Here is an 18511-nt window from a genome sequence, read left to right as displayed (position 1 = left end):
ACTGCAAACAATTTAAATAATTTAACTTCTAACAATATAACTTCTTCAATAACTTCTAACAATATATCCCCTTTCCTGAGACTTAATATCTGTAGGAAAAAAAAGAAGCTATTTATACTATCCCCTGAGAGTGTTACTATTATTCTCCTTTTTAACAAAACAGACAGTGTCACAATAGTCGTCCCAAAATATAGAATTTTTTTTTTTTTCACTTGCTAGTATATAAGTCAACCTGATCACAAATCAACTTAAAAAAAAAAAACTTTTATTGGTATATTATATTATTGTGAAAACAGCAAAGGTTCAATTCATACAAAAAAAAAAAATCATACACTGGTCCAACACGTATTCAGGTATAATAGTGCAATAAATACATCAAACCGGTTGCCCAAATTTTTATTTAGTGGTTTTTCAATTGCTCTTTGAATGTTTGTACATGTGTATATATTTTATATGTATTTATTACTATATTGCTATATAAAACAAGTAATGGGCCATCAGCAGAAATGGTTCTGTAGTTCTATAGCACCAACAATACCTTAAGGTTTTACTATAAAAACTGGAAAAAAACATTTGAAAACTAATTTATTAGCTTTTGCCTATTATTTATAAACTGTAGCCTCTGGCTGCTAACACTTTTATTGTTACTTGTATAGGGTTAAAGGTTAAAAGATTAAAATCATTTGATGTATTTCATGCAAGAGTTCAGAATTTCAATTCCATGAAGTTCTCGAAGTGGCATGATGTATCTAAAAAAGTACAAAGAAACAAAATAAATACGAGAAGCTTCAAGACAAGGCCTTAGGTGCTGTGGTGGAGCTGTGTGGGGACATAGAATCTAAATCTTCCTGTGTAAATGACTGGTAGCTAAATCAGTTATGTCTCCATGTGCAGTTAATTATAACTAAAATGTAATGTATGATAAAAATGTACAAACATTCCATTGTCCTCAAAATAGTTGTTTTTTTTATAAATGCTAGATTGGTGGGGATCCAACCACTGAGACCCCCACCAATCTAGCGTTTATCACCTATCCAGTGCATAGGTGAAAAAATGCTTGCAGGATTTCATACCCCTTTGTCCTCTTAGGAAAGCTGCTAGGAGGAATTTGAATGGAGCAGAGGCAGGGCATAGGCGGTGCTGCTCAATTAAAAGTCAATGGGGATAGCGGCAATAGTCGAGAACAGAGCTGGTCCTTTTCCGTTTGCTCCATAGACTTTGACTGGAACAGCACCGTCTTCAGCTGTTTCTGTCAACCCCATAGATTTTGAATCGAGCGGCACCATGCATACTCGCCTCCACTCCATTAAAACTCCTCCCAGCCGCTGTCTAGTGGATGGAGAATCGGAGGACCAGGGTCCCTGTTTTGGCGATCTGTGGGTGTCCCAGCGGTCAGATCCCTACTGATCTAGCAGTTATCATATATTCAGGGGATAGGTAAAACAAGCTGTAGACTTGAATACCCCTTTAAAGTACTCAACTTGCTTGGATACACACTTATTAGAAATTCCTCAGAAAGACCCTAAAAAGCCCATTGTTTCTATCTCTATAACCTAGGATGCAACACCGCTCAAATAGTTGACTTACCCTCCACCCTACATACTCAGAAACATGGTGACGCATTCTCCACATCATGTGACTGCAGCAGCCAAATGTCTCACTATAGAGGACATGTTACCACTGCAAGAATCAATTGGCTGCTGCAGTCAAACAGTGTATCGTTAACATGAATGACAAGTCCTTAGACAAGAATCTGGACATGACTATATGTAAGTATAATGCAAACCTTTATATTTCCAAAAAACAGAAAACCTCTTTAAAAATGGTTGCCTACAACAACCCACAGAGGGAGCTTAGAAATTAACTTACAAGGTATTATTTTGTTTAATGGGAGGTGTATGAACCAGTATATAAATAAGCTACGCCTAGTTGTGGCTGCAGGCAGCCAGAATTCTATCATTGAAATAATATTGATACTTTTGCAGCCCATTTATTTATTTATTGTTCCAATGCATCTAAAATAAAAAATAAGTAACATTGCTAATAGTTATGATTTAACTCCATGTTCCTACCATATTTAGGATAAGGTTTCTCTGCAGACCTATTTGTATCCATGGTTACAGACTACAAACAAACCCAGTGTGTAGTCTGATACTGCAGTCATGAGTAACTCTACTCCCTCTTCAATATACCTCTATATTGGTAATCTACAGATTGTAGAAGAGGGATCAGACGTAGTAAAGTAATACATGACTGCAGTATTAGACCACACACACACACACACACACACACACACACACACACACGGTTTGTAGTCTGTAACCATGGATATCTATAAATCAAAAAAGGAGCTGAACAAACAAAGTAGCAGGATTTTTTTCAATTCAGACTGTGCAAATTTGCTTCACATTTTATTGTTGATGCTTTGAAACATACAAAAATGTATTGCAAACATATACATATCCTTTAAATCTATGAATGGGAAGCAGTGAATTTGGAGCTCAGTATCAGAAAAAAAAGTATCCAACTTTTGTAATGATATATTATTTATATAATCAGCACAGAAATAATGCTTATAGTATGAGAATAGATTAGTATAGTATAGTAGAATTCATACAGGAAAAAGTTTGCCATAGACTACCTACTTCTGGATTTCATTTACTGCACATGATGAGACAATAAATTACCTTGGCTCTGCAGAACAGAGTTTCCCTAATGCTATAGCAGCATTGTGTTGTACAGAGGGTTTCGAAGAGACTCCACCAGCATGGGTCAGAAGCAACTTTAGGATATCAGTCTGTAACAAGGTTGAGGCAGCTCCAGGTAGATCAAAGCAGTTTCCCAAACATAAAGCAGTGTTCCCAACTGTTATCTCATCCTCGGAACGTAGCAGGTTCACCAGTGTGTTAAAGTCTTAAAGAAAATATGAATTAGGATGTTTACAAAATAGAAATATTTGAACACAATGAACATTGTTCACTAATTTCTTAAAAAAGGGACACAACTAACCCCCAAAATCCAGGTGGATCCTAAACAGAGGAATCGTATAAAAGAAAGATGTATACTTATCTCATTCAGATCCAATCTTAGATTTGGCTGAATGTCCAAACACAGTTTCCATATTTCAAGGAAAAAACTGATCCTGGCAGTTGCCTTTAAAAAAACCTCAGAATCACCTAACCCCATTTTAAGTTCTGTTAAAAGTACTAAGATAGATATTTGAAGAAAAACTATCCTTTTAATTCATTTCAAAAGATGGAAATCCCAATTTTATAACAACCAGAAGTTGATAATGGTGAGTTTTTACATCTAGTATAAATTATGCCACTATTCTATTCACCATCCCCTATATTGTATATTTATGTTGATTGATACGTGACTGACATTCTTGAGTTGTCTCCCCAACGTACAGATATACACAGGGACACTGTATCACAAGCATGGAAAACATCATTTTTTATTAATATTCATCTTATGTTGGGAGCCAATATCGGCACGTACTAAACGATCCTTCAGGTTAGGTGGTCTCCTAAATGACATCATTGGGGATCCTGAAATTCAGATGTAGGCACATGCGCAATGGGAATCTTAGGACGCTGAGTGTTAGATGAGTTCGGAGTACTTTGTGCAGATATGTTGAGTGTCGATTCACACATTTTTAATAAGGTTTTCTCACAAGGAACATGTGGAGATGTTTATAAATGTTATTATGGATGTATTTACTTTTTTAAACCCTTCCCGCCGCAGCCCTTTTTCAGATTTTCATTTTCGTTTTTCCTCCCCAACTTCCAAAAGCCATAAACTCTTTATTTTTCCGTCGATATAGTACTGAGGGCTTGATTTTTGCGGGACGAGTTTTAGTTTTTCGTAGCACCATTTATTTTGCCATATAATGTACTTAGAAACGGGAAAAAAATTATTTGTGGGGTAGAAAATGAAAAAAACAGGGATTCCTCCATGGTTTTTTGCGCGCTGTTTTCACGCAATTCACTGTGCAATTAAAACAACATGTTAACTTTATTCTGTGGGTGAATACAATTACGCCGATACCAAATATATATAGTCTTATCTATATTTTACTACTTTTACAAGTAAAAACCTAAGTGTAAAAAAGAAAATGTATTTTGTGTCGCCAAATTCCGAGAGCCATAACTTTTTTATTTTTCTGTCGATTAAGTTATATGAGGGCTTATTTTTTGAGGGATAAGCTGTAGTTTTTAATAATACCATTTTGGTGTACATGCAACGGTTCGATCACTTTTTATTTAATTTTTTGTGGGAGATTAGGTGACCAAAAAATAGAGATTCTGACGTTTACAATTTATTTATTTTTTACGGCGTTCACCATGCGGGTTACATAAGAATATATTGTAATAGTTCAGACTTTTACGGACGCGGCGATACCAATTATGTTTATTTTTTATTTTTTTTACTATACTCTAGGAGGAAAATGGTAAAAGGGGGGTTTTTTGAACTTTTAACATATATATTTTCTTTTTACACAAAAAAAACTTTATTTAACTCATTTTTACTTTTTTATATTAGTTCCCCTAGGAGACTTCAACCAGCGATCGTTAGATCGCTTGCACGATATACTGCAATACTAATATATTGCAGTATATCGTGATTCTGACAGTCAACTATTAAGCCCTTCCGGAGGCAGGGCTTAATAGGTGCACAAAGATGGCGGACCTGGGGGCCTTCATTAGGCCCCAGGCAGCCATAGCAACCATCGCCCCACCGCGATTTCGTTGCGGGGGGCGCGATGAGCTGTTAGAGGGGGTCGCCCCCCTCTTTCTAACGATTTAAATGCTGTGGTCGTTATTGACCGTAGCATTTAACTAGTTAAACGTGCGGGATCGCGCTCGAGCGCGATGCCGCTCGTTACTCTGAAGTGTCGGCTGTAGCAAATTGCCGACACCCGCAACGTATGGTGCGGGTTCACTCCGTGAGCCTACTCCATACTTCCCCTACCCGACTTTGGCGTATGGATACGTCAAATGTCGGGAAGGGGTTAAACACTTTGTTTACATGAAATGATGTACGGGAAATGATGTCACGTATCTATGTCACCATGCTTGATAAAGACCCATTCATGGGTTGAAACGTTGCAAGTGTTTTTATGCTTGGTGAATAAATCAAATACACTTCTTTGGATTATCTTGAGTGCTGCAGTTCCTTTATTCGATTGCATATTGATTGTCTCCCTTGGACCTGGGATTCTTTGCTGTGTGCACCACCCATGTTTGGGGAGTTGTCCTTTCACACTGAAGAATTTTTTGTGGCTGTGCTGCCGTTTTCCTGAATATCTATACTCAGGATAGGCTATCAATAACTGATTGATGGGGGTCAATAACTGCTCCGCTGCTTATTACTGACAAACACAGACACACTTGTACGGGGTTGTCTCACGTGGACCTGCTTCTATGAGCTAGGGAGCGGAGCCACTAACAAACAGCAACTCTCCCACTGACAGACTCGAGAAATCCATGTATTACATGGTTGCCCATTAATTTGAATGGCCGCATGTAATACTATATTTCCCTTTCATGCGGCTATTAAAAAAATGTATAGCCTACAGCAAAATCAGCTTTCACTGATACTAATTCCTACACAAATGGGTTGTCAACAGGAGACAACCCTTTAAATCATAATGTACACCGTTTAGCCATAACATTAAAACCACTGACAGATGATTATCTCATTACAATGGTGCCTCTCTAGGGGTGGGATATTTAGCAGTAACGTGAACAGTTCGTTTTTGAGATTTATGCGTTGGAAGCAGGAAAAATGGGAAAGTGTAGGATCTGAGAGACTTTGACAAGGACCAAATTGTGATGGCTAGATGGGACCGGAAAAGCACCAGAACAGCGGGTCTTGTGGGGTGTTCCTGATATGCAGTGGTTAGTATCTACCAAAAGTAGTCCAAGGAAGAACTACGAGAACCAGTGATACGGACTTGGGCGCCCAATGCTCATTGATGCACATGAGGATCAAAGTCTAGCCCATCTAGTCCGATCCCACAGAAGAGCTATTGTAGCACAGATTGCTGAAAAAAATAATGCTGACTATAATAGAAAGGTGTCAGAACACACAGTACATTGCAGTCGCAGATCAGTCAAAGTGCCACTGTTGACTCCTGTCCACCACCAAAAGTACCTACAAAGGGAATGTAAGCTCAAAACAATGGACGAAGGTCTGATAAATTACGTGGATGGCTGGTTGCGTGTGCATCACTTACCTGGGGAAGAGCTAGCACCAGGGCAGGGGCGGACATACCGCATGTGCAGCCGGTGCAGCTGCACAAGGGCCCCGCGTGGGAAGGGGGCCCGTTCAGTGGCGTAACTACCACAGTAGCAGCCGTAGCAGCTGCTACGGGGCCCGCGGCATGGGGGGGCCCGTGTCGCCCTGACAGGCACATTACATTTTATGTACCAGGCCTGGCGGCACGGGCCCCCTCATGCCTAGTAGCATCACAACACTAGGCATGAGGGGAGGGAGGGGGCGGGGGCCCGGTGATAGCCGCCACACTGCACTACCAATCGGGAGGGAGGGGGCGGGTGCCCGGGCCCGGTGATAGCCGCTACACTGCACTGCCAATCTGGCACAGATGAATAGGACAGGACGGCGATGCTGGTGGTAGGAGGAGCGCTCAGGCAGGGGAGAGGACAGGGGGCGGTGCGACGTAAGACTTCGGGCGGCTGGACAGTACAGTCAGGACTGCCGGAGAACTCATAGGATGAGCGGAGGACAGACACAGGACGAGTGGAGGACGTGCAGACTGCAGAGGACAGGTAGATGAAGTTAAAAAGTTCATGTCAGAAGGGAGAAGTTTTTATGTAGAAAAATCTGCCTCATAATTCCTTCCGGAATTTTGAGGCATATTTTGACCTGCCGGTAGAACACTTCCCGCGTTTTTCATTGCGTTTTTTTGTGGCGTTTTTCGGCCATCGGGCCGTGGGCAGGGAAACGCAGCAAAAAACGCATTTTCTGCCTGCCATTGTTGTCAATGGGAAGTCAGAGACAGAAACGCCCGAAGAAAGGGCATTGCGCTTCTTTTTCCCGCATGCGGTTTTTACTGCTCGCAGGAAAAATTTCATGGATTTCAATGGGAGGCACTTTCTGACGTTTTTCGCGAAAAAAACCTCAGTGTGAACTCCCCCTAACACAGGGGCGTAACTACTGCTATAGCAGCCGTAGCGGCTGCTACGGGGCCGCGGCATGAGGGGGCCCGCGTCACCTGCCGGCACGGGCCCCCACCTTGGCCGGAATCTCCGCTAGCTGCCGCTATGGCTGCTACAGCGCGATGCCACGGAACACTACGGCAGAGCAGGGAGTATCTCCCCGCTCTGCCATTAAACATAAGACATGTATCCCCTATCCACAGGATAGGGGATACGTGTGTGATCGCTGGCATTGATAGGGAGAACGGGGGACCGAAAGTCCCCTGAAGTTCTCCATCACAAACCTCGGACTTCCGGGGTCTGTGTCGGCAGCTCCGTAGAAATGAATGGAGCGCCGGTCACACTTGAGCTGCGCAGACACCGGAAGTCAGAGGTGAGTGATGGAGAACTTCGGGGGACTTTCGGTCCCCCGCTCTCCCTATCAATGCCAGCGATCACACATGTATCCCCTATCCTGTGGATAGGGGATACATGTCTTTTGTCTTTTCACACTGTAGGTCGCATTTTTTTGAGTGATTGGGGGTGTATGGCGTTCCCTACAGGGGGGGGGCTGTATAGCGTTCCCTACAGGGGGGGGCTGTAAGGCGTTCCCTACAGGGGGGGCTGTATAGCGTTCCCTACAGGGGGGGCTGTATAGCGTTCCCTACAGGGGGGTCTGTATGGCGTTCCCTAAAGGGGGGTCTGTATGGCGTTCCCTACAGGGGGGGGCTGTATGACTTTCCCTACAGACCCCCCCTGTAGGGAACGCCATACAGAACCCCTGTAGATAACGCCATACAGACCCCACTGTAGATAACGCCATAAAGTCCCCCCTGTAGATAACACCATACAGCCCCCTGTAGATAACGCCATACAGCCCCCCTGTAGATAACGCCATACAGCCCCCCTGTAGATAACGCCATACAGCCCCCTCTGTAGATAGCGCCATACAGTCCCCCCTGTAGATAGCGCCATACAGTCCCCCCTGTAGATAGCGCCATACAGTCCCCCCTGTAGATAGCGCCATACAGTCCCCCCTGTAGATAGCGCCATACAGTCCCCCCTGTAGATAGCGCCATACAGTCCCCCCTGTAGATAGCGCCATACAGTCCCCCCTGTAGATAGCGCCATACAGACCCCCCTGTAGATAGCGCCATACAGACCCCTCTGTAGATAGCGCCATACAGTCCCCCCTGTAGATAACGCCATACAGCCCCCTCTGTTGATAGCGCCATACAGTCCCCCCTGTAGATAACGCCATACAGCCCCCTCTGTAGATATCTTGAGATTCAGTCCTGCTTGATAGGTAACAGTGCAGTAAGCTAAGCATGATAAGATCATCTAAATTATTGCATCTCAGTTGCATGAGTGCTTTGTGTTATATTCAATGATTCAATTTAACCTAAGTCTCTAAATGTGGGCAAAGAAAATAAAAAAACTATACTCACCTCCTCCCTCGCCTCCGTTCACCCGCCGCAGCCCCCATCCTCCTGTCTCGGTCTGTGTTACAAGTGTACAAGGCTGCACTGGTGACGCGCTGCCGATGGCACGTGACCGCTGCTGCCAATAACTCCTCATTGGTGTGCTGCTGAGGACAGTAGTTCCACAGCAAATCGCTGTTGAGGGCATTGATTGGCTGCAGCGGTCATGTGCCATCGACCGCGCGTCACCACAGCAGCTTTGTAAACACAGAAAGGGATAGGGGCTGCGGAGGGGGAACGGAGGCGCCGGAGGAGGTGAGTATAGGTTTTTCATTTTCTTTGCCCACATTTAGGGACTTAGTTTAGATAAGAATTTAACCCGGAAAAAAATGTGTTACTTGTGTTCTAAACTGGTAATAAAATGTACAATATAAATCTTCCTTCATAATTTTTATTAGTAAGGTTTATTTTTATATGCATATATATGTTTAGGTAACTTTGTCGGTATTGGGGGGGGGGCGGGGGGGCCCTGGCACATTATCTGCACAGGGGCCTTTTGCAGTCTGTGTCCGCCACTGCACCAGGGTGCACTATGGGAAGAAGGCAAAGTGGAGGCAGTATAATGCTCCGGGCCATGTTCTGCTGGGAAACCTGGGATCCATCTTTGACACTTACCACCTACCTAAAGATGGTTGCAAACAAAGTGCACCCCTTCATGACAACAGTATTCCCTAATGGCAGTGCCCTCTTTCAGCTGATCTTAATTGCCCTTCCATATTGCAAAACTTGTTCAGGAATGGTTTGAAGAACATGACATAGCGTTTAAGGTGTTCACTTGGCCTCCAAATTACTCAGATCTCAATCTAATGGAGTATCTGTGGGATGTGCTGCAAAAATAAGTCCAATCCATGGAAGCCCAACATTGCAAGTTACAAGACTCAAAGGGTCTGCTGCTAATGTCTTCGTGCCAGATACCACAGGACACTTTCAGAGATCTCATGGAGTCATGCCTTGATGGCTCAGAGTTGTTTTGGCGACATGAGGGGGACCTACAAAATATTAGGCAGGTGGTTTTAATGTTTTGGCTGAACAGTATATATTTCCTTATGACTAGAGTCATTAATCATAGGAGAATTCATGTGAAGAAAGAAGAACTGCTCATATACTAAGATCAGGGTCGGTATATACGCACTAATGAATGACCTGATATAAAAACATATGTCTGAAAATTGCTAATAAGGATGTAGGGCCAAGTTTAAGTTGGCAAAATAAGAGTGCACTCCTCCTATTTGCAGTTTATTGGCCACACTTATCATACATGAATTGTTTTATTTAGATGTCTCAAACATTTCAGTTCACTTAATGAGTTCATGGTATATTTATTTTCCTTATTTTCTATCTTTTAACACTGTATTTATCAACAAAGATTTATGCAAGAAAAAGCCAAAAAATCTTAGTATGTTTCACTACACATATTTATGTTAGGACAAACCTCCCTAATCTTGATGAATCTTCCCATAATGCATGGGCAGACCAACTATAGATTTCCAGTTGCTTTACAATTCTGACATGCAGAGCATACTGGCAAAAATGGAAGACACTTAGGCACGGCCAACTGAGAGTGCATGCTGGGAAATATAATTCAAAACAGCTATGGAGCCACAAGTTTCCTACCAAGTTCTATACAACCATGACAGTGAGTTTTATCACACACATTACATCAGTCTTTCATCATCTTTCAGCGAATCTTCAACATCTCACCAGCTATAAAGTTTGTGTATACTGATTTAAGTTTCATAGCATGGGAAAGTTTCTAAAATGTTAACAAAAAGCAAAAATGTATACTTGTAATTGGTTAAAAATGCAGGAATTTATGCAGTTCTACTCTAATCATAGATAAATAAAGAGAAGATTAAACTCCGTAATCGCTGCCTTCATGTTCAATAATTAATTAGGAAGTCTGCTGTTAATCAATTTTTAGAATTGCTTGGAATTTCTATCTAATTGATAGTAAACTTTGTGAGGTGATGAGAGATAATGTCTGCATCACACTTAGAACTATTCGATTTATTTCCCTTTGTGAAACAGTTACTCTATGGTCACATGGCTGCTAAAATAGGATCCATCAACAGACATAGGGCTTTATATGAAAGGGGTTCGCCCATCAAGGACATTTATGACATATCCACAGGATATGCAATAAATGTTAGATAGATGTGGGTCCCACCTTTGGGACCCGCACCTATCTCCAGAACGGGGCCCCCTAAACCCCGTTCTACATTTCTCGGTTCCCGCTGCCTCCCGGGCCTCTTCCTGATTATATGGTCGGAAATGCCGAAAACAGCGTAGCTCACATGCTACGCTGCTTCCGTAACTGTCATTCAATTCTATGGGAGTTAGGGAAACAGCGTAGCCATGTAACCATCAACCATGTAATCAGGAAGTGGCCGGAGGCAGGACGAGGTTTAGGGGGCTCCATTCTAGAGATAGGTGCGGATCCCAGAGGTAAATTTCCCTTATGGGCAAAGCCCTTTATGTAATTCTTAAGATACCTTAAAGGCACTATACTGGTAGGTGCAAGAATAACCACTGACCAATGAATTCCATTCAAGGGATCCACAAGTCATTCAAGGGATCCACTAGTAAGGGTATTTTATAGAAAAAAATTTGTCTCAGGATAGACATTGATGACATATTGCTAGGATTTGCTATCAATGTTCAATCGGTGGGAGTCCGACCACTGTGACACCCGCCGAATGCTGAGTGTCAATGGCGCTAGGAAACCACTTTGCCACTTTGTCTCTTTCAGTTCTTGACGGCTTACTCTGGAGGCCACATCGTCAATGGCCAACCATGAAGCCTCAGGTGAAAGCAGAGCAGTTATGAGATAAAGTTGGATAAGCTTTCCATGTGCTGCTGCGACTTATTTCTAGCAATCATTGGGGGCCACAGAGAACCTCTGCTGATAGGATATAAATTAAGTATCACACCTTCATAAAAAGAGATGAGACAATCTTTAAAAATTAGGCGCTCTTCTCATCTGCATCAGAGAATCCATCATTTTTGCTGGACAAATGCATTTTCTTTGTCTGTAAAAGCGCCGGAAATCATGATGGAAATCCATTAGTCAATGGGTTTCGTCTGGGCACCACTGGTTTCCAGATGGATTCAGCAGTTCAGTTTTTCCCATTATTCTGTTCTGCTGATGGAACAGAATAACGGAAATCGTAGTGCATATGTGAACAAAGTCTCATGCTGAGATTCTTAAACTTGACAATTTGAATCGTTCTCCATACTGATATTTGCTTTTTGTTTTTGACAATTCAAGTTCACATTAATAATGATATTAGGGCCCCTAAACCACTTATAAAGATGTCCTTGCACCACAGACTATGCCAAGTCCTTTACACATAATTGCCATCATGGTTGGCCAAAGTGATTTTGTCATGAACATTTTCCATGTTTTGGAATCAAATACTATAGTTTGGTTTAGGCTGGGTTCACACGTGGCGGAATTTCACTTGAATTCCGCTGCGGACACTCCGCAGCGTTAATCCGCAGCGGAGCCGTTTCTCCATTGACTTCCACTTTAATTTAGAAGTGTTCGTTTAGACGATGCGTAAAATTCCGCTGCGGAGCATAGGCTGCGGAGCGGAATTTGGTGTCCGCAACATGCTCTGTCTGTTGCGGAGCAGTGGCGGACTGGTTGCGGACTCATGGCGGAATTTCTCCATTGACTTCAATGGAGATTCTAAATTCCGCAATGAAGTCCGCAGCTGTCATGCACATGTTATGTGTGCTGCGGATGCGTCTTGCTTTTTTGCCATGACATTTCTTCATTCTGGCTGGACCTATGTATTTCTAGGTCTACAGCCAGACTGAGGAAGTCAATGGGGCTCCCGGAATTACGGGAGCGTTGCTAGGAGACGTCAGTAAATAGTCACTGTCCAGGGTGCTGAAAGAGTTAAGCGATCGGCAGTAACTGTTTCTGCACCCTGGACAGTGACTACCGATCCCAATATACAGCAACCTGTCAAAAAAATAGAAGTTCATACTTACCGAGAACTCCCTGCTTCTGTCTCCAGTCCGGCTTCCCAGGATGACGTTTCAGTCTTAGTGACGGCTGCAGCCAATCACAGGCTGCAGCGGTCACATGGACTGCCGCGTCATCCAGGGAGGTCGGGCTGGATGCCGAAAGAGGGACGCGTCACCAAGACAACGGCCGGTAAGTATGAAATTTGTTTACCTTCACTAGGGAAAGTGCTGTCCCTTCTCTCTATCCTGCACTGATAATAGGGAGAAGGGAAGCACTTTTACCGCAGTCCGCAGCAGCTAGTCCGCATCAATTTACTGCACATTTTGGGCAGATCCGCAGCCGTAATCCGCAACCCGGATTAGGTGCGGCATTGATGCAGACAGTTGCGGAGGAATTCCGCCACGTGGGGGCATGCCCTTACTGTTACTCAAGTAACACTTACTTTTATCATACTTAAAAACTTCTTTCCTCACTTGGGTATTCTCTTTGGTACATACAGCAAGCACCTTTACAGCATATAGTGATGTCTTCTTTCCACCTGCCTATATAGATGGACAAAAAAAGGATAAATAGAATGCAAACAAAATAACATAAACCATACAATCAAATATTTTGATAGATGACCCCTTCCCAATTACTTTTTTTTTTGCATATTTGTCACACTTGAATGTTTCATATCATCAAACTACTTAGCTACTAAATCAACCAGTAAACTAAATTCAATCGACAATTGGGTTTAATTTCACTAGCCACACCCAGGCATGATTACTGCCAGACCTTCGGAATCGAAACATCACTTAAACAGAATCTGTCTGGCAATGTGAAGCAGAGTAGAATGTCTTAAAAAAAGCAGCACATGATGCTACGTCTAAAGAGATTCAAATACAGATTCCAAACAAAGTCATTTAAAATCTACCAGTCTGGAAAGGGTTACAAAGCCATTGCTAAGACTCTGGGACTCTATCGAACCACAATGATAGCCGTCATTCACAAATGGAGAAAACTTGGAACAGTGTTGAACCTTCCGAGAAGTGGCCATCATACCAAACTTTCACCAAAAGCTCAATGACGACTCATCTAGGAGGTCACAGAAGAACCCAGATGAACATCTAAAGAACTGCAGACCTCACTTAACTCAGTTAAGGTCAATGTAAATTATTCCACAATAAGAAAGAGACTGTGGGAAAAAATGGCATTCGTGGGAGTGTTGCAAGGTGCAAACCACTGCTGACCTAAGAGAATACAATGGCTTATCTCCCATTTGCCAAAAAACATCTTGATGACTCCCAAGACTTTTGGCATAATATTCTGTGGACTGCAGAGTCATATGTGGAAGTTTTTGAAAGACATTGGTCTCACTACTTCTAACATAAAGCTCATACTGCATACCACCATGAGAACATCATACCAGCAATCAAACATGGTCGTGGTAGTGTGATGGTCTTCACTTCTGCAGGACTTGGATGACTTGTCATATTTGATAGACATCATGAATTTTGGAGATATATGCGTACAATTGATTTAATCATGCATATTTGGTGCCATTGCCCAGATTCAAGAACTAGGGTATATAGTGTATATTTTGGGCTGTCTAAAATATCAGGAATGCTGGTAAAAGCCCTTTCCATTTTTGGACTGTTGGGCATGATTTCCTGCCATATAGGGTGAAAACAACTGCAGCAACTATTGATTACTATAAGCAGTAGCGAAGGCTACTGGTATCTACACAATGGAAATCACAAATACCCCACTCTATCTTCCAATAGATTGCTGTATGCCACCATATTTATAGATTCTAACTGGCACTCTAGAGAAGAATACATTACCAATTTATTCACGTATGACAGCCATGAGGGTGGGGGTCTATAAGCGAAGTTCTATGGTGAATAAAGTTTGGTTCAGTAAAAACTGCAGCCACATTATGGCTTTGTGAAATCGGCCTAAGACAAAGTTTACACAGGGCGAATATGTTAAAGACTACCTCCAGTGATCCACTTAAAAATTTCTTCTCAATGTGTAAATTCAAGTTTCTATTCTAGAATTAAATAATAGACTGCTCTATGCTGTTTATTAGCTTCATTAAAGGGGTTATCCACTACCGGACAACTAACAAACTATCCACCAGATAGGTCATCAGTATATCATCAGTGCGGATCCGATACCTGAAACGCCGCACCAATCAGCTGTTCCTGTGGTCTGAGGGCTCTGGATGTTATGCAATGTACAGAGACGGAAGCAGTTGGCTCCGTACATTGCATAGCGGCCGTGCTGCCCAAGTGCAGTTCTGCTCCAATTCACTTGAGTAGGAAAAGAGCTGCAATACTGCAGCTCGGCCGTAATTCCATGACCGGAGCCACCTGCTTCCAGCATGGACGTCCGATGCCCAGTGGCAGCCGGACCGGCTTAACGGTGCGAGGTCCGGGTGTCGAGCCACCACAGATCATGTACTGATGATGACCTATTCGATGGATAGGTCCTCAGTTGTCCAGTAGTGGACAACACCTTTAATTTGCATAATTCAATAATTTCAGTCTGGGCCAGGGTAGGAGGAGACTTGAATTACTGCAGCCCTTTACTTCCTCCCTGCTGAGAAAGATAAGTGGATCTTTCATATATTTGTGGTGCCCTGTCCCAGGACAGCATAAAGAAGTGACAGACACACTGGTTTTAGCGTGCTTTCACTCTGTAAGCTTGAGTCTATATTTTAATGCTGTCCCCATCCTTCTACAGCACATTTACTAATAAGTGACAGCACACTGAAATCAGCGTGTCTGCCACTTCTTTATACTGCCCTCGGACAGGGCAGCATAAATATCTGGCTGATCAGCTCTAAAATAACTCGAATTCTCACCGGGATTTGGAAACGGGTTGTGTGTCAGTAGAGAGAAGTTGGTAGGTAATAAAGACATTGATTACAGCAGCCACGTTCTCCAGCACCCGGGGCAAAGATTCAGTTTGGCGCCCCCCCCTAACCTCTTTCCCGACATCACCTTCCCCCTCATCGTGTTTGTTTTCTCTACCAATCGACGTGTCATTTCTTTTTATGTAACGCGAGCATAAAAACATTTGTACATTTTACAAGCAATATGGTTCTATACACAACACCAGAACCAAGCTCAGTACATATATACAGCACCAGCACAAATACAGCTCAATTTAGTGCAACCCCTGCCGTATAGGTATGTACGGCGTAAAACTACAGCTCCCAGCATGGCCCAAACAATGCTAAGGATATGCTGGGAGTTGCTGTTTCACAAAAAATACATCTTATCATAATCATTCCACCCATCATCTCACTGCAGATCATACAGTGACTACATTACTGATTAGAGGCAGAATAAACATTTACATTAAGTGACTCACCGGTGACGTCTCAGATTCTAGTTATTTTTCTCCATCCGGTCCAGACCTCTATGATGACTTCTCCCGGTCACAGCCATTTCTGCAGTTTGCCGCTTAGATGTCTTCAGCTTCTCACTTTTCCAACATTTCTGCACCTATAAATAAATATAAAGTTATCATTATACCACACACTACACCCCTAAATATAATAGTGCCATACACTGCACCTCTAATTATAATAGCACCATACACCGTGTCCCACACACACACTGTGCCCCCTGTAGATAGTGTCTGCCATAGAGCCCCCTGTAGATAGTGCCCCCATATAGCCCACCCCTGTATATAGTGTCCCACAAATAACTCCCCCTATAGTGCTCTACAGATAGCCCAGCCCTGTATATAGCCCCCCGTAGATATAGCCCAGCCCTGTATGTAGTGCTCCACGTATAGCCCAATCCTGTATATAGCCCCCTGTATATAGTGCTCCACGTATAGCCCAACCCTGTATATAGCCCCCTGTATATAGTGCTCTACAGATAGCCCACCCCTGTATATAGCCCCCCTGTAGATATAGCCCAACCTTGTATATAGCCCCCCTGTAGATATAGCCTACCCCTGTATATAGTGCTACACAGATAGCCCAACCATGTATGTAGCCCCCCTGTAGATATAGCCCACCCCTGTATATAGTGCTCCACATATAGTCCACCCCTGTATATAGTGTTTCACAGATAGCCCACCCCTGTATATAGCCCTCTTGTACATATAGTCCACCCCTGTATATAGTGCTCCACTAGATAGTCAACCCCTGTATATAGTGCTCCACCGATGGCCCACCCCTGTATATACTATATACAGGGGTGGGCTATCTGTGGAGCACTATATACAGGGGTGGACTATATGTACAAGGGGGCTATATACAGGGGTGGGATTTCTGTGGTGCACTATAGGGGGAGCTATTTGTGGGATACTATATACAGGGGTGGGCTATATCTACAGGGGGACTATATACAGGGGTGGGCTATATCTACAGGGGGACTATATCTTCAGGGGGACTATATCTTCAGGGGGACTATATACAGGGGTGGGCTATATCTACTGGGAGACCATATCAACAGGGGGACTATATCTTCAGGGGGACTATATACAGGGGTGGGCTATATCTACAGGGGGACTATATACAGGGGTGGGCTATATCTACAGGGGGACTATATACAGGGGTGGGCTATATCTACAGGGGGACAATATCTACAGGGGGACTATATCTACAGGGGGACTATATACAGGGGTGGGCTATATCTACAGGGGACTATATACAGGGGTGGGCTATATCTACTGGGGGACCATATCTACAGGGGGACCATATCTACAGGGGGACCATATCTACAGGGGTGGGCTATATACAGGGGTGGGCTATATACAGGGGGACTATATCTACAGGGGTGGGCTATATCTACAGGGGTGGGCTATATACAGGGGTGGGCTATATCTACAGGGGGACTATATCTACAGGGGTGGGCTATATCTACAGGGGGGCTATATCTACAGGGGGGGCTATATCTACAGGGGTGGGCTATATCTACAGGGGTGGGCTATATCTACAGGGGGCTATATCTACAGGGGTGGGCTATATCTACAGGGGGCTATATACTATATAGCCCCCCCTGTAGCTATAGCCCACCCCTGTATATGGTGCTCCATAGATAGCCCACCCCAATATATATCCCCCCCTGTAGATAGACACCCCCCCGTAGATAAAGTCCCCCTTGTAGATAAAGCTCCCCCCCCCGTAGATAAAGTCCCCCTTGTAGATACAGCCACACACTTTTATTACAAATTTAAAAAAACAAACAAAAAACTATTCAAACTCACCTTACTCCCGCTCCCACGCCGTCAGGCAGCCCTGGAGACCTGCTCTCTTCTGCGCAGGTCTCCAGGGGGTTGAACGCAGGTACACAGGTACAATTATAGTGCAGGAGGAGGTGGTGCTGGCGCCCCCCTCTAAGCTGCGCCCGGGGCACATGCCCCGCCTGCCCCCCCTAGCTACGCCCCTGGACAATGTAATGTGAGCTAGCAGAACTGGCATTAATCATAGGGCAAATGGAGCAGCTGCGCTGTGCGCCTTTAGTGTTGGCAGCCCTGGACCCTGTGCTGTGAGTGACCACATTTGTCTCTTCATCCTCCTCACTAGAAGGACTGCTGAGATCCCAGAGGGAAGCAGCATATCACTTCACTTCAGGGCAATGATCAATATTACTGAGGTAGGAAAACTTTGTAATGTGCGAATATAATGTGAGAATCCTGGCCCATCAGGGGGAGACTCATTACAAACATCCCTGTTCAATCTGCTCAGATACCAGGGAGAAGAAGAATGGCGCAATGGTTAAATTAACAGCAGTTTTTCACGTCCAAGTTGCACCCGTGCAGGACACGTTTTCACGGATCCCCATAAACGTGAGTTTGTCAAGGGATCCATGAAAATAGATGAAAATAGGACATGTTCTATTTATCAACGGACCCTTCACGAGGTCCGCTAAAACAACGGTTGT

General features: G+C 43.6%; 1 protein-coding gene across 1 annotated transcript in view; it reads right to left on the bottom strand.

Annotated features, from left to right (window-relative positions):
• Positions 1 to 336: 336 nt before the first annotated feature.
• Positions 337 to 18511, bottom strand: part of TTC12 (tetratricopeptide repeat domain 12) — a 103795-nt gene continuing 85620 nt past the window's right edge. Inside the window, 3 exon segments of the mRNA XM_075840981.1 lie at positions 337 to 749; positions 2688 to 2913; positions 13063 to 13162. Coding sequence (XP_075697096.1) covers positions 680 to 749; positions 2688 to 2913; positions 13063 to 13162 — 396 coding nt within the window. The 3' untranslated portion in view covers positions 337 to 679.

Source organism: Rhinoderma darwinii, chromosome 10 (assembly GCF_050947455.1).
Source record: "Rhinoderma darwinii isolate aRhiDar2 chromosome 10, aRhiDar2.hap1, whole genome shotgun sequence".
Lineage (NCBI taxonomy): Eukaryota > Metazoa > Chordata > Amphibia > Anura > Rhinodermatidae > Rhinoderma > Rhinoderma darwinii.
The sequence above is the reverse complement of the archived record's forward strand: the minus strand, read 5'-3'. Positions and strand labels throughout refer to the sequence as shown.